Source organism: Aquarana catesbeiana, linkage group LG10 (assembly GCF_042186555.1).
Source record: "Aquarana catesbeiana isolate 2022-GZ linkage group LG10, ASM4218655v1, whole genome shotgun sequence".
NCBI lineage: Eukaryota > Metazoa > Chordata > Amphibia > Anura > Ranidae > Aquarana > Aquarana catesbeiana.
This window is the reverse complement of record NC_133333.1, coordinates 173,739,765-173,755,548: the sequence shown is the minus strand read 5'-3', so window position 1 is coordinate 173,755,548 and position 15,784 is coordinate 173,739,765. Positions and strand designations below refer to the sequence as shown.

The 15,784-nt window shown below is 41.1% G+C and overlaps 1 protein-coding gene across 1 annotated transcript in view; it reads right to left on the bottom strand.

Annotated features, from left to right (window-relative positions):
* PRKCZ (protein kinase C zeta) overlaps nt 1-15,784 on the bottom strand; it is a 608,643-nt gene that overhangs the window by 380,682 nt on the left and 212,177 nt on the right. The window contains exon 5 of the mRNA XM_073602984.1: nt 164-214. Within this exon, the coding sequence (XP_073459085.1) occupies nt 164-214 (51 nt within the window). The remainder of the gene's footprint in view (nt 1-163; nt 215-15,784) is intronic.

Here is a 15,784-nt window from a genome sequence, read left to right as displayed (position 1 = left end):
GTATATAGCACATTGTAAAAACCTAAAGGAGTCTGTGTACTGTACAATTAGGAAGTATACATTCTCACATGAACATGTAAACACAATGTGAAGCATCCAATAAGCTTTTTTTTTTAATTAAAAAAAAAAAAACTATAAAATAAAGAGAACACTGATTACTCACTGTCTTCTCCTGGGCAAGGCATGCCTGGCTTTTCAGGGATGCTAGGAAACACTGCAATACAAAAACAAATAATCAGACCAAAAGCAAATTTTCTTGTATGCTACCAACTACATTTTCCTAAATGAAGGATAGCACTCATTTTACATTGGCATGAGAATTAAAAGGTTGGCGGCTCCTAATAAAATATTCAGTTTAGTTAGTTATACAGTTTATGTAATTTGGAGCGGCAAATCGCCCAGTCGCACCTTAAACCTTGTGGAAGCTTCCAAGATTTCCCCGCCATTGTCCTTGGCTCTGTTCCTTCCCACCCAGGAGTATTGGGTGCTCTTAACCACCTTAGGGTGTTCTAACTATTTTGTAGTATTCTGTGTCATTTAAACTACAATATATATACAAATTTTAAATGGGGAGGTATGCCTTTGAAATTGCCATGGCATGTGAGCAGACCTGAAACTACTAATCGATTATGAAATTAATCGATTACTATTTTTATAATCGATTAATCGGTCAGTAACATAATGGGGTTAAAAAAAACTAAAACGAGCCCTTTATAGTACCAAAAGAGCAAATAATCGCTAATGTAGATGTTACTTTCACAGTTCTACAGTAAAAAAAAAAAAATGAACCCCTTACAGTAGTGATTATCTGCTTTTTTTTGTTTTTTGTACTATAAAGGGCCAATTTTAGTTTTTTTAACCCCATTATGTTACTAAACGTCTTAGACCTGGTTCACATCTGTGTGTTTATTGGTGCTTTTTTTGCAGAAGTGCACTGCAGTTCATTAACATGGTTTCCCATTGGACAGGTTCACATCTATGCTTTTTTCAGCCGCTGCGTATATGGAAAGGGTCAGGGACTTTTTTTTTAACGCAAAAACGGTGCTTTTTTGGTTCAATATACTTCAATGGAGAAGCTGCAGAAAAGCATTTAATGCGTTTTTGCAGCAATTTGTGTTTTTTAATCTGCCCAACAACAAATTGGCCAAAAAAAAATGCAAAAACGCAAATCACCGCAAAATCACGTGTGCAAAAATCAAAATGCACAGCAAAAAGCACTGCAAAAACAGATCAAAAGCAAACTGCCTGCGTGTGTAGCGAGCCTTATTCTGGCCACACGGATCAATTTTCAGACGAAAAATCTTTGTACATTCACTGAATGAAAGAATGTTGGAAATTTTCACTTGTTTTTAACATTCTGTTTTTAAAATGAATGTAATTTCTGAACAAAAACCACATACACTGTCTGAAAATTCCTTTGACCAAGAAGTTTTCTATTTCCAAATGTTCCCGTCACTGTGGTTGAAAATGTCGACTTGATCCCACTAACGATTAGAAAATCGAACAAACGTTCTTACAATTAAATTTTTTTTTTTTTTGAAGGAAGACATTTGATCTCTGAGTCTGATAATATTTATCAGATTAACTCTTTAATAGTATGTACAGTATATCTCTTCTCTAACAGTTTATACAGTATATCTCCTCTAATAGTATATACAGTATATCTCTTCTGTCTATTATTCTCAGAGTGGATTAGATATTTTGCTCCCTAACCATATAGTTGGATATTTAAGAATAAATTGCCTTTTTTTTAAACTTTACATATTAACTAAATTATACGCCACATTTTTTTTTAAGGTTATTAACCGATTAATCAAAACAATAATCGGCCAACTAATCGATTATGAAAATAATCATTAGTTGCAGCCCTACTGAGAACTCAGATGCATGCATCTCACCACTCCCAAGTGACAAAAGAAACTTTGGCTTAACCACTTACCGCTCACGCCGATATATGTTGGCGAAGTGGCATAGGTGCATAAAACGACGTACCTGTACGTCGCTGCATCATCGGCGGCTAGCCGATGTCCGCCAGTGGCCCGCGAACGTGGCACGCGCCACATTTATTTACTTACATTTTTTCAAGTGATCAGCATTTTGTGTATAGCAGCTGCCTTTATTTGTCTAATTTTTTGTCTTGCACACCAATAGCGTGGGTATGTATGTAGTATATATTTGCAGTCTGAATTAGGGCTGCAACTAACGATTATTTTCATAATCGATTAGTTGGCCGATTAATGTTTCGATTAATCGGATAATAACCTTAAAAAAGTGTGGTGTATAATTTAATATGTAAAGTTTAAAAAAAAGGCAATTTATTCTTCAAAATCTATATGTAGTGTTAAATATAAATAATCAACTCTATGATTAGGTAGCAAAATCTCTAATCCACTCTGAGAACAACAGACAGAAGAGATATACTGTATATACTATTGGAGGTTGAATCTGGTAAATGTCCTCAGGCACAGAGATCACATTTTTTATTTAGACCCCATTCACACTGGGGCGCATGTAATGTGCCCTGCTCCCACGTAGTGTGCTCTGCCTCCTTGAAATGTGCCCTGCTCCCACGTAATGTGGCTTGCCTCCATGTAAAAGTTTACTTTAAATGTAATAGTAATGCCTTCTGTTACCTCCAGTCTATCAGCCTCCACCTTCTCTGGGTTCAGATGCTGATCTTCCCTGCACAGTCTTTAAAGTAATTTTTTTTAAAACAAACATGGTATACTACCTGCTCTGTGTAATGGTTTTGTACAGAGCAGCCCTGATTCTTCTCTTCTGGGGTCCCCCACCGATGCCTCTTGCTCCTCCTGCCTTTAGAGTGCCCCAATAGCAAGCTGCAAATTATAGTATAGTGTGCCCTATAGCAAGGTAAAAAAACTTTTAGACCCACTCACTTCCTGCCCAGGACTACATGTTCCATGAGGCATTGCTCCTCACACATTCACAAGTTCTCAGGCACTTCCTGACATGTATGGATGGTGTAATGAGCTGTATGTGTGCTGCACTGCATTTCCTGATATGTAAACAAATAATGCATTCTGTATGCAGGCCAAATAATCGGCTGGCCGATTAATCAATTATGAAAATAGTTGACAACTATTTTCATAATCGATTAGATGTCGATTAATCGATTAGTTGTTTCAGCCCTAGTCTGAATCAGCTTCCAGCGTTTTACATCCACCACTACAAGAAAATGTTCTTCTAAGTGACACCTGCCAAGTAAAAGAAAGGCAACGGTTGCGCTTTATTGCTCCTTCTTGCAATGCAAATCTATGGGTCTGCCAACCCACTGAGAGCAATGCACTCCCTATGCAAATTACATCTCATTTCAACAGCTGTTTAGCAGGCAGGTTGTGTGGTTGTACCCAATGCACAACTGGCTTAAAAGGATGGATTTTTATTTTTGCTTGAAGTCCAGATTTACAGTGTAGGCACCCTTTGACACTAAACAACATATGTAATGAAAAAAATAAAATAATGCACACATACACAAAACACACCTCTGCAGCACAGAAACTGCCCAGCCTGCCCACGGCTAACAGCATCCAAGTGTCTTAAGCCAGCCATACAGGAATCTTTTTTTTTCGTTCAACCAATAGGTTGAACGAACAAAAATTAATAAGAGTTAATTCCACCATTCTATGTGCATGGGGGAATGCTTCCTGCTGTGGCATTGTATTCGGAGAGCAAGGCAATGTTCCCACTGTCAGAATACCATGATCAGTGTTGCCGGCTATAGCCGGAAAGCCTGATTGTTTGACAAAAATCCAACAGGCTGGTTGTGTACACCAGCCTGCCCATACACGGACCAGCCGAATTTTGATCCATGTTTGGCCAGCTGCACTATATTACATCCAAGTCCAGGCCATCTCAGTATGTGTTCCAAGTACAACCACTATACTTCATGTAAGTGCCTGACTCATAGATGGCTTTAAATGCATGAAGAGAGTACAAGTAAATACAGGGGGTCCACAGGTTACGAACAAGATAGTACGAACAAGACAGTAGGTTTGTTCTTAAGTCAAATTTGTTTGCAAGTCGGAACAGTACCTTTTTTAAGTGCAAATCCAGTCTCAGGTGCTTTTTTGCAAACTCAAAGTAGGCTTTTATGTCTTGCACTGAGGAGAGGCTTCCGTCTAGCCCCTCAACCCATCTTCACACAGGATCACTGGAGCTTAGGCAAAGTGATTTTTGAGGTTCTTGGTTCTCTCTTACTAATGCCCTTTTCCCCCAATTGTTCAGTTTGGCTGGGCGACCAGCTCTTGAAAGAGTCCAGATTGTGCCAAACTCCCATTTGAGAATTATGAAGGCCACTGTGCTCCCAGGAACCTTCAGTGCTGCAGAAATTCTTTGCAGTCTTTCCAGATCTATGCCTTGCAATAAACCTGTCTCTGAGTTTCGCAGGCAGGTCCTTTGACCGCATGGCTTTTGCTCTAAACACAGTGTACATTTTTGGCTGAGTGCTTTTCAGGTGTGTGGCTTTCCAGATCATGTGCAATCAATTTAATTTACCACAGGTGGACTCCAATCAAGGTGTAGAAACATCTCAGCAATGATCATGAGAAATAGGAAGCACCGGAGCTAAATTTCAAGTGTTGCTGCAAGGGGTCTGAATACGTATGCAAATGCGATATTTAATATTTTCCTTTTTCATGCAAATGCAAATATTTCTAAAATTCAGTTTTCACTTTGTCATTATGGGGTACTGAGTGTAGAATCATGAGAAAAAAATGAATTTAAACAACTGAAGTATCATGCTGCAACATACCAAAATTGAAAAAAAAAAAAGGTGGGTGTCTGAATATAAATGCAGCGTGTGTATCTATATATATATATATATATATATCTATATTTATATCTATATCTATATACACACATACATATATATATATATATATATATATATATATATATATATATATATACACACACACACACATATATACACATACATACACACACACTACCTGATGTTTTTTTTTTGCATATTTCTCACACTTAAATGATTCAGATCAAACAAATTTTAATATTACACAAAGATAACCCAAGTAAATCCAAGATGCCTTTTTTTTTTTATTATAATTATTTCATTCATTAACCACTTAAGGACCAGCCTCGTTTTGGATTTTAGGTGTTTACATGTTTAAAACAGGTTTTTCTGCTAGAAAATTACTTAGAACCCCCAAACATTATATATGGTTTTTCTTCTAACACCCTAGAGAATACAATGGCGGTCATTGCAATACTTTTTTTTGCACCGTATTTGCGCAGCGGTCTTATAAGCGCACTTTTTTTGGAAAAAATTCACTTTTTTGAAAAAATAAAAATAAAACAACAGTAAAGTTATCCCAATTTTTTTTTATATTGTGAAATATAATGTTACGCCAAGTAAATTGATACCCAACATGTCATGCTTGAAAATTGCGGCCGCTCGTGGAATGGAGTCAAACTTTTACCCTCAAAAATCTCCATAGGCGACGTTTAAAAAAATTCTACAGGTTGCATATTTTGCGCTACAGAGGAGGTCTATGGCTAGAATTATTGCTCTCGCTCTACCGGTCGCTGTGATACCTCACATGTGTGGTTTGACCACCGTTTTCATATGCGGGCGCTACTCGCGTATGCGTTCGCTTCTGCGCGCGAGCTCGTCGGGACAGGGGGGTTTAAAAAATTTTTTTTTCTTTTTATTATTTATTTTAAAATATTTTATTTATTTTTACACTGTTTAAAAAAAAAAAAAAAAATTGTGTCACTTTTATTCCTATTACAAGGAATGTAAACATCCCTTGTAATAGAAAAAAGCATGGCAGAACCTCTTAAATATGAGATCTGGGGTCAAAAAGACCTCAGATCTCATATTTACACTAAAATGCAATTAAAAAAAAAAAAAGTCATTTAGAAAAATGACATTTGAAAAAATATGCCTTTAAGAGGCGTGGACGGAAGTGACGTTTTGACGTCGCTTCCGCCCAGCAGTGTCATGGAGACGAGTGAGCGCCATCTTGGCCTCACTCGTCTCCAGACACACCACGCAGAAGGACGCGATCGCCTCCGCCGCTACCGACGGCTCCGGTAAGCGGCGGAGGGCACCGGATCGCGGCGGGAGGGGGGGGCCCCTCTCCCGCCACCGATAAAAGTGATCTCGCGGCGAATCTGCCGCAGGGACCACTTTTATCTGAAAGCCGGCCGCCGCACGAAAACGGGGATACCGGGGTTATGGCAGCTAGCTGCTGCCATAACAACGATATCCCCGTTCAAACTTAGGACGTATATAGTCGTGCGGCGGTCGGGAAGTGGTTAAGGGAAAAAAAGCTGTTCAAACCTGCCTGTGAAAATGTAATCGCCCCCTCCCATGCTGAATCATGACTGAACTGTAATTCACCACAATGTTTTGGAAAGCTGAGTTAAATTTCACTTGCCACACCCAGGCCTGATTACTGCCAGTACTGTTGAATGAAGAAATCACATAAATAGAAGCTGGCTGACAAAGTGATGCATGCTAATAGATCACAAAATGCCACACACATCATGCCACAATCCAAGAGCATGACGACGACTCATCCAGGAGGTCATAAAAAGAACTAGAGGTCGACCGATATATCAGCCGATATTTGGCTTTTTTTACTTAATCGGCATCGGCTGATTGTGCTGATAAAAAAAAGCCGATTATAACTTCAGCGGGACTTGCAAATGACTTCTGTAATAGAAGTCAATGCAAGTTTCCTGAAGTTATCTGTGGAGAGGATTCTCTCCCTCCCTGGGCAGCCTGCCAAGTCTGATAAGAAGATACATTGTATCTCTTCAGGTTCTTAACTCAGGTGTGGAGGAGTTCTCAGTTTAACCATTTAAAGACTAAATCTTTTCTGACACTTGTTGCTTACAAGTAAAAATCCTGTATTTTCTGCTAGAAAATCACTTAGAACCCCCAAACATTATATATATTTTTTTAGCAGAGACCCTAGGGAATAAAATAGCGGTTGTTGCAATATTTTATGTCACACGGTATTTGTGCAGCGGTCTTTCAAACGCAATTTTTTTTTAAAAAATACACTAATGAAATTTAAAAAAAAAAACTAAGCAGTAAAGTTAGCCCATTTTTTTTTCATCCAAAAGTTTTGATTACCTGTTTTTGTGTATTTAATATTTAAGATATAGTTATTTTTTTTAATCTAAATTATACATACAAGTGAACTGATTGGAGGTTTGTTTTGTTTATTAAATGTTTAAATGTAAAAAATTTTCTGTATCACTTATTACTTAAGGTTGCTTTCACACTGGAGTGGGCAGGCGTTGACGGTAAAACGCTGTTAGTTTTAGCGGCACTTTACTATCATTTTAGCGGCGCTATTCGGCTGCTAGCGGGGCGCTTATAACCCAGCTAGCGGCTGAGGAAGGGGTTAAATGCGCCCATGAAGCGCTGCTGCCAAAACGCTTTGTAGGCGCTTCAGCAGCGGTGCGCATTCATTTCAATGGCAGGAGTGGTGGAGGAGAGGTATACACCGCTCCAAAGATGCCGCTTGCAGGACTTTTTTTTAACATCCTGCCATCGCATCGGCTCAGTGTGAAAGCACTCGGGCTTTCACACTGAGACTGCAGAGGAGCCGTTTTACAGGCACTTTACAGGCGCTATTTTTAGCCCAAAAGCGCCTGAAAAACGCCCCAGTGTGAAAGGGGTCTAACTGTTAGATTTTATGAGATGAAGGGGGGAAAAAAAAAAAAAAAAAAATCGGCATCATATATCGGCCATCGGCCACTGAGATTTCTAAATATCAGCATCGGCCAGAGAAAAACCCATATCGGTCGACCTCTAAAAAGAACCCAGAACAATATCTAAAGAACTGCTAAAGATTCAAAGTGTGGCGCTATTGAGTGAATAAATTATGAATAAACTGGACATTAAGTGACAACAAATAATGAAAAATTCTCACGTGAATACTTATGATAGTAACTGGTGAAAAAATAATACATATATGTGCTTTAGATGAGTATATCAATAGACAAAAACAATAAAAAGTCCATAACACCAAAAAGAAGTCTGTAAAACAGTGTATAAAAAATATGCAGGTGTTCTTCTTATACGTGCAAGAAGATCAAATAGACCCGGTAGCCTGGTGGATGGATGAACTCTAAACGACCAGAGGTGCACAGAAATTTAAAAGCAGTGCCAGGACCATCACCAGAGAGTATGGAGGCTTACCGGAAATAGTGGCCTGAAATAGCATATGCCAAAACAGGTCAAAAAGGCTTGATGACCAATTGCTCTAGATGTATTATCTGGTCAGATGTCATCACCACATCAACCCCAGAAGACGACTTTTTTAGTTGAAACATGTCGGGTGGACCCCTCACAACTACCGCTACACGATTTACATGCTTGTTTGATCTGAAAAAAATGTGAGTTTGTTTTTTTAATGCTATTTTTAATAAATCCAAGTTAAAACGTTATTACGCTATGTGAGTGTTTTCATCCCTCACATGTTATATGAATCTTTCGCTTGGCCTATGGTGGTGTGATTACTATTGAGGAAGTCGTGCTGATTACTTCCCCCCTTCCCTCCGTTGATGTGGTGATGACATCTGACCAGATAATACATCTAGACCAATTGGTCATCAAGCCTTTTTGACCTGTTTTGGCATATGCTATTTCAGGCCACTATTTCCGGTAAGCCTCCATACTCTCTGGTGATGGTCCTGGCACTGCTTTTAAATTTCTGTGCACCTCTGGTCGTTTAGAGTTCATCCATCCACCAGGCTACTGGGTCTATTTGATCTTCTTGCACGTATAAGAAGAACACCTGCATATTTTTTATACACTGTTTTACAGACTTCTTTTTGGTGTTATGGACTTTTTATTGTTTTTGTCTATTGATATACTCATCTAAAGCACATATATGTATTATTTTTTCACCAGTTACTATCATAAGTATTCACGTGAGAATTTTTCATTATTTGTTGTCACTTAATGTCCAGTTTATTCATAATTTATTCACTCAATAGCGCCACACTTTGAATCTTTAGCTGTTATTTTTCCCTGAGTCTACGGGTGTGTTGGCTGCTTCCTTAATTTTTAGTTTCTGTAGCGCAGCGCTGTATCATACTTTTTTAATATCAATATCTAAAGAACTGCAGGCCCCATTTGCCTCAGGTAAGATCAATGTTCATTATTCATCAATAAGAAAGAGACTGGGCAAAAATGGCATCCATGGGAGTGTTTCAAGGCCAAAGCCACTGCTGACCAAAAAGAATACAAAGGCTAATCTCACATTTACCATAAAACATCATGATTATCCCCAAGACTTTTAGGCAAATATTCAGAGGACTAATGAGACAAAAATGTAACTTTATGGAAGGTGTGCGCCCCGTTACATCTGGCATAAAACTAACACAGCATTTCATACCAAGAACATCATACTAACAGTCAAACATGGTGGTGGTAGCGTGATGGTCTGGGGCTGCTTTGCAGCTTCAGGACCTGGACGACTTACCATAATTGATGGAACCATGAATTCTGAGCTCTACCAAAAAATCCTAAAGGAGAATGTCCAGCCATCAGTTTGTGACCTCAAGCTCGAGTGCACTTGGGTTTTGCAGCAGGACAATGATCCGAAACACAACAGCAAGTCCACCTCCAAATGGTTCAAAGCTAAATTTAGGTTTTGGAGTGGCCTAGTCAAAGCCTGGACTTAAATCCAATTGAGATGCTGTATAACCTTACACCGGCCGTTCATACTGGCAAACCCTCCAATGTGACTGAATTAATACAATTCTTCAAAGGGTGGGCTAAAATTGCTCCACAGCAATGTGAAAGACTCATTGCCAGTTATCGCCAATGCTTGATTGCAGTTGTTGCCGCTAAGGGTGGCACAACCAGTTATTAGGTTTAGGGGGCAAATACTTTTTCACATAAAGCCAGGCAGGTTTGGACAGCTTTTTTGGCCTTAATAAATGAAACCATCAACTAAAAACTGCATTTTGTATTGTATTTACTGGGGATATCTTTGTGTGTGTATGTATATATATATATATATATATATATATATATGTATATATATATATATATATATATATATATATATATATATATATATATATTCTCTGCAAAATTATATATATATCTATATATATATGTTTATATTTGTTTGGGGGTTCTAAGTAATTTTCTAGTAAAAAATGATGATTTTAACTTGAAACCAACAAATGTCAGCAAAAGGTTTAGTCATTAAGTGCTTAAACTTCCCTCATTTACACACCAAAGTTCATTCCTTTGATCTAAAGGACAAAACGTTACAATGTTTATAGGTAGTCAGACCATGACACTCCCACCACCATGCTTGTACTCCTCACCTCTTTGCCACCCCACACGCTTGACACCATCTGAACCAAATAAATTTATCTTGGTCTAATCAGACCACAGGACACGGTTCGAGTAATCAATGTCCTTAGTCTAATTGTCTTCAGCAAACTGTTTGCGGGCTTTCTTGTGCATGGTCTTAGCCACAGTGCGGCAGCTCAGTTTCAGGGTCTTGGCAATCTTCTTATAGCCTAGGCCAACTTTATGTAGAGCAACAATTCTTTTTTTCAGATCCTCAGAGTTCTTTGCCATGAGGTGCCATGTTGAACTTCCAGTGACCAGTATGAGAGCGTGAGAGCGATAACACCAAATTTAATGCACCTGCTCCCCATTCACACCTGAGACCTTGTAACACTAACGAGTCACATGGCACTTGGGAGGGAAAATTTTCACTTAGGGGTGTACTCACTTTGTTGCCAGCGGTGTAGACATTAATTGCTGTGTGTTGAGTTATTTTGAGGGGACAGCAAATTTACAGTTATACAAGCTGTACACTCACTACTTTACATTGTAGCAAAGTGTAATTTCTTCAGTGTTGTCGCATTAAAAGATATAATAAAATATTTACAAAAATGTGAGGGGTGTACTCATTTTTGTGAGATACTGTATACACACACACACACACACACACATACCTATACACACACACAAGCCAGTATGATCTGGAAATGGAACAACAGAGCATGCAGTGGAAAACAAAGAATGTACCACGATAACAACAACTTGTAGTCTAATGTCCCATGGTATTGTAGGGTGCAGGCTGTCAGATAACTAATCCAGAAAGCAATAAAGCATACGAGAACAGAAGGACCCTGCAAACCGCCAGCTCAACAGGTAAAAAGGAATGTGAATGACCTCAGCCTTGGCCTCATCGTGGACAATGCCACTGTTGCATTTCGCCCCACCCATCTGGGCTAACTCGTTTAATTCACCAAGCCCAAAGAAAGCATGCATGTCTCATTCTCAGTTCAAACCCATGCTGGTGTGTTTTTTATTTTTTTTTATCACAAGGGGGTAATTGACTCTGAGCTCATAGAACATGGTACAATGGTCAACTAACATGATTACGTGGAAATTCTGAAAATGTTACAGGAATCTGTAATACGTTAAGTGTTTGAGCGTTCCTGGCTCAAAAATATATTCTGAAACTTGGTGAACCACCTTATTCCTTTGAATTAGCACCCAGGAACTTTTGGCTGTTTCCAAAATCAAAAAAATGCCCTAAAAGGACACAGATTTAAGGATATTTCAGATATCCAGCCTACCGTGACAAAAATACTGCACAGCATGTCCGAAAACAAATTCAGGAATGTTTCCGGCAGTGGCACAGTCGTCTAAAAAAAGTGTGTCGCTTCACAAGCAGGACTACTATGAAGGTGACAACAGTCGCTAGTGTATAGGTAAGTAAACTTTATTTCCCTTATCGTCTTTCAGGACAGCACTTGAGAGAGTGACTCCTCCCCATGCCAACAGGAAACACCTCTTCCACCAAACTTTAAAAGGAGGCTCCTTTCCACACATTGTCAGTTTTTGTGTTTCCACCAGAGGGAACACTTCGTGGGGAAGTCAGGGCTCTCAGGTGCTGTCCTGGGAGCTCAGGTTTCCTGTTTTTTTTTCATCAAACACTTTTTACCTCATGAGAGCTGTTCCTCCCATTCCACAGCTGAGGTGAAGTGCTGCTGGCTGGGCTCCCTCTCCCTCTTCATATGGGCTCAGGGTGAGTCCGACTGTCGTGGGCATCGCTCCTAGGCGGCGGCAAGACAGGCGGTGGCCGTTTACTGTGTTTTTTTCTCAGGTCCACCGCCTGTTGCTTATTGCACTGCCGCCATCTTGGGGATGGCAGCGGGGCTCCATCCGCCGGAAGTGAGGCATCCGGAGGGGGCGGCGCCCACGGAACAGGCGTGCGGCGTCATTTCCGTCAGAAATCGCAGAGGGAAAGGGGAGGAATGGGGCTGGTGCTTATTTAGCGGTTCCGGTCCGGCGCACTGGCGCTATTGGAGTCCGGAACCGGCGTTTAGCCACACAAACACAGCAAGCGCTCCTCGATGAAATCGATGGCGGCAGCAAGTGGGACAGGCACAGGCACCAGCAAGGCCCAGGTAAGGGGCAGTTGTATACTGTCCTCCTTGTACTGTGGGGTCTCTCTCTCTCTCTCTCTCTCTCTCTCTCTCCCCCCCGGTGGCAGGGGCCTGTCTGGGCACATAAGGCAGTTTAGTTCTTACTGTGCACCTGTGGTGAGCATCCTTGGGTATAGGACAGGTTGTCTCACTGGGATGGTTTCTTCTTTTGTCTCATGGCAGGCCAAGAGCTCTGATCCAGTGGCAAAAAGAAAATGTCCTTCATGTAAATCCAAGCTACCTGAAGGATGGAAGACGACGTTATGTCAAGCTTGTATTGATTTGCTAGTTAAAGAAGAAGCTTCTTCCGCTTGCAGCGACTTGATTGCATTTGTTAAAAAAGAACTTGATGCGACTATTCAATCATTTCGCTCTTCCCTAGCAAACCCATCCCTGAGTCAGCCTACTACCTCACAGTCCTCCCAAGGCTCACTTATAGTCCCGGCGGTGGAGACTGAGGCATCTCCTACCCCAGAGGGACATTCCCCCTCTCAATCTGAGGATTCTGACGAGGGTGAGGAAGGAGAAAATTTACCTTCAAGATTTAAATTGTCTTTAGAACAGGAAGATGGCCTGTTAAAAGCAATCTATACCACACTGGGTCTGGAGGAGGAAAGAAAGGAGTTATCTCTGCATGATAAAATGTATGCAGGGCTTAGCGAGCACAAAAATCGCAATTTCCCAGTGCACTCTGTTATTTCTGAAGCTATTAAGAAAGAGTGGGCAGAGCCAGAGAGAAAGCCTTTCTTTCCCAAAGCCTTAAAAAGGCGTTTTCCTTTTGATGAAGATCCAGCGGCGGTTTGGAACAAAAACCCCAAACTAGATGCCGCGTTTTCCCAAGTCTCGAGGTCTACAGATTTGGCATTCGAGGACATGGGGGTGTTGAGAGATCCCATGGATAAAAGGATGGACCAGGGCTTGGCAATTTATCATGGGAAATCTTAAACCTGCTATGGCAACTACAGTGGTATCCAGAAATATGGAGTTCTGGTTAGAGCAACTTAAAGCCCATATCTCAGCAGACTCACCAAAACAAGAGATTTTGGATTCATTCTGAACTCTGTCGGCCGCTGTCGCATTTATATCTGATGCATCAGCGGAATCAATTAAAATGACAGCTAGATCTGCTGCCCTGGCCAACTCAGCCAGAAGGGCTTTGTGGTTGAAAACTTGGCCGGGGGACGCGGCATCCAAAAACAAGCTGTGTGGGATACTGTTCCTGGGTGACTTGCTTTTTGGGCCTGACTTAGATACGGTTCTAGATAGAACAGCGGAAAGGGAAAAGGAAATGTCCTTTTCCATCCTCCTGCAGCCTCAGGTAAAACGCAATGACTTGTGCGTACCAGTGGGGGGAAGGCTTCAAGGTTTCCTTCCCCTTTGGGCCAGCATGACAGAAAGTCTATATATTTTGGACATGCTGTCCCAAGGTTACAGGATAGAGTTTTCGGATCGCCCGCCAGAAAGATTCTTTGTAACAAACCTACCAAGGGATCTAACAAAGGCTCTGGCCATGAAGAACCTTTTAAGGGATCTGAGGCACCAGAGGGTAGTAATACCAGTATCCCCAGAAGAACAGGGTCAGGGTTTCTATTCACACATCTTTCTGATAAGAAAACCATCCGGAAACTTCCGTCTTATCCTCAACCTAAAACCCCTGAACATGTCAGTCCTATACAAAAAGTTTTGTATGGACTCAATATTCACGGTCAGAAACATTCTGACAAAAGATTGTTTTATGGCATCAATCGATCTGAGGGATGCTTATCTTCATGTTCCTGTAGCACCTCAGTCCCAGAAGTTCCTGAGGTTTGCGGTGAATATGGGCAAGGAGATTATACATCTTCAGTTTAGGGCCCTTTCCTTCGGCCTGTCGTCAGCTCCTCGTATTTTTACGAAGATAATGGCGGAAGCTCTCGCCCCTCTTCGACTCCAGGGGATTGCGGTAATTCCATATCTGGACGACCTCCTCTTTTTTGCCCCATCCAGGGAAAAGTTGCAGGAGGATTTGAACAAATCCCGCAGTCATTTGGAGTCACTAGGGTGGATAGTGAATGTTCAAAAATCAAATTTTATCCCAGCTCAGCAAGTACTGTTTCTGGGTTATTTGATAGATTCAGTGGAGCAAAAGATTTTTCTCCCAGAAGAGAAAAAGATCAAGGACCAAAGGGTAATAACGGCATTACAAACAAATCAACTGATTTCAGTCCGAAAGGTTATGTCGGCTCTGGGGACATTAACCTCTTCAATGCCAGCCATCCAATGGGCAAGGCTGCATTTCAGGACTCTCCAGAGGTTCCTTCTAAGGACATGGAATCACAGGACGGAGAGTTTGGATACAAAGTTAAAGATTCCCACCAGAGTCAAACGTTCACTTTTGTGGTGGAAAAGTCAGGTGGTACTGCAAAGAGGTCTTCTTTGGTCTTTTCCGACCGGGAAAGTGGTCACAACAGACGCCAGTTTGCAGGGATGGGGGGCCCACATGGGTCAGGCCTTAGCGCAGGGAACATGGTCCCAGTTCGAGGTCCAAAAATCCTCAAATTGGAGAGAGCTGAAGGCAGTTGCCCTAGCATTAGCTTTCTTCTCTCAAAACCTCATAGGTTGCCATGTCCAGATTTTGTCAGACAATGCCACGGCCATAGCCTACCTGAACAAACAGGGAGGCACAAGAAGCAGGGCTCTTCACTTACTGTCAGTAGAGATTCTGGAGTGGGCGGAGAACCACTTACTATCTCTATCCGCAGTCCATCTAAAAGGCACATTGAACGAAGTAGCGGATTATCTGAGCCGAAAGAAAGTTCAGGAATCAGAGTGGAGTCTGAACAGGAAGGGGTTTGCATTAATCACCAGTGTTTGGGGCCTTCCGCAGGTAGATCTGTTTGCTTCAAAACAAAACACGCAGCAACCGAATTTTTTCTCCCTTCAGAGAGACATTTGCTCTCAGGGGATAGATGCTCTGGCACATCCGTGGGATTTTCACCTGGGGTATGCTTTTCCTCCATTCAGGTTAATCCCTCTAGTGTTGAGGAAAATACTGGAAGAGAGAGTATCAATAATTTTGATTACTCCATATTGGCCAAAGAGGGCTTGGTTTTCCACGATTCTTCAGTTGGCAATCAAACCATGTTGGCATCTTCCGCTCAGTCAGGATCTATTGACTCAGGGGCCAGTGCATCATCCAGATGTAGGCAGGTTAAAACTCACTGCCTGGTATCTGAGGAGCAGTTAATGAGAAGCAAAGGCTTTTCTGAACGTTTAACTACGATGTTGCTTTCCAGTAGGAAAAAGGTAACCAGGGATATTTACGCCAAAGTAT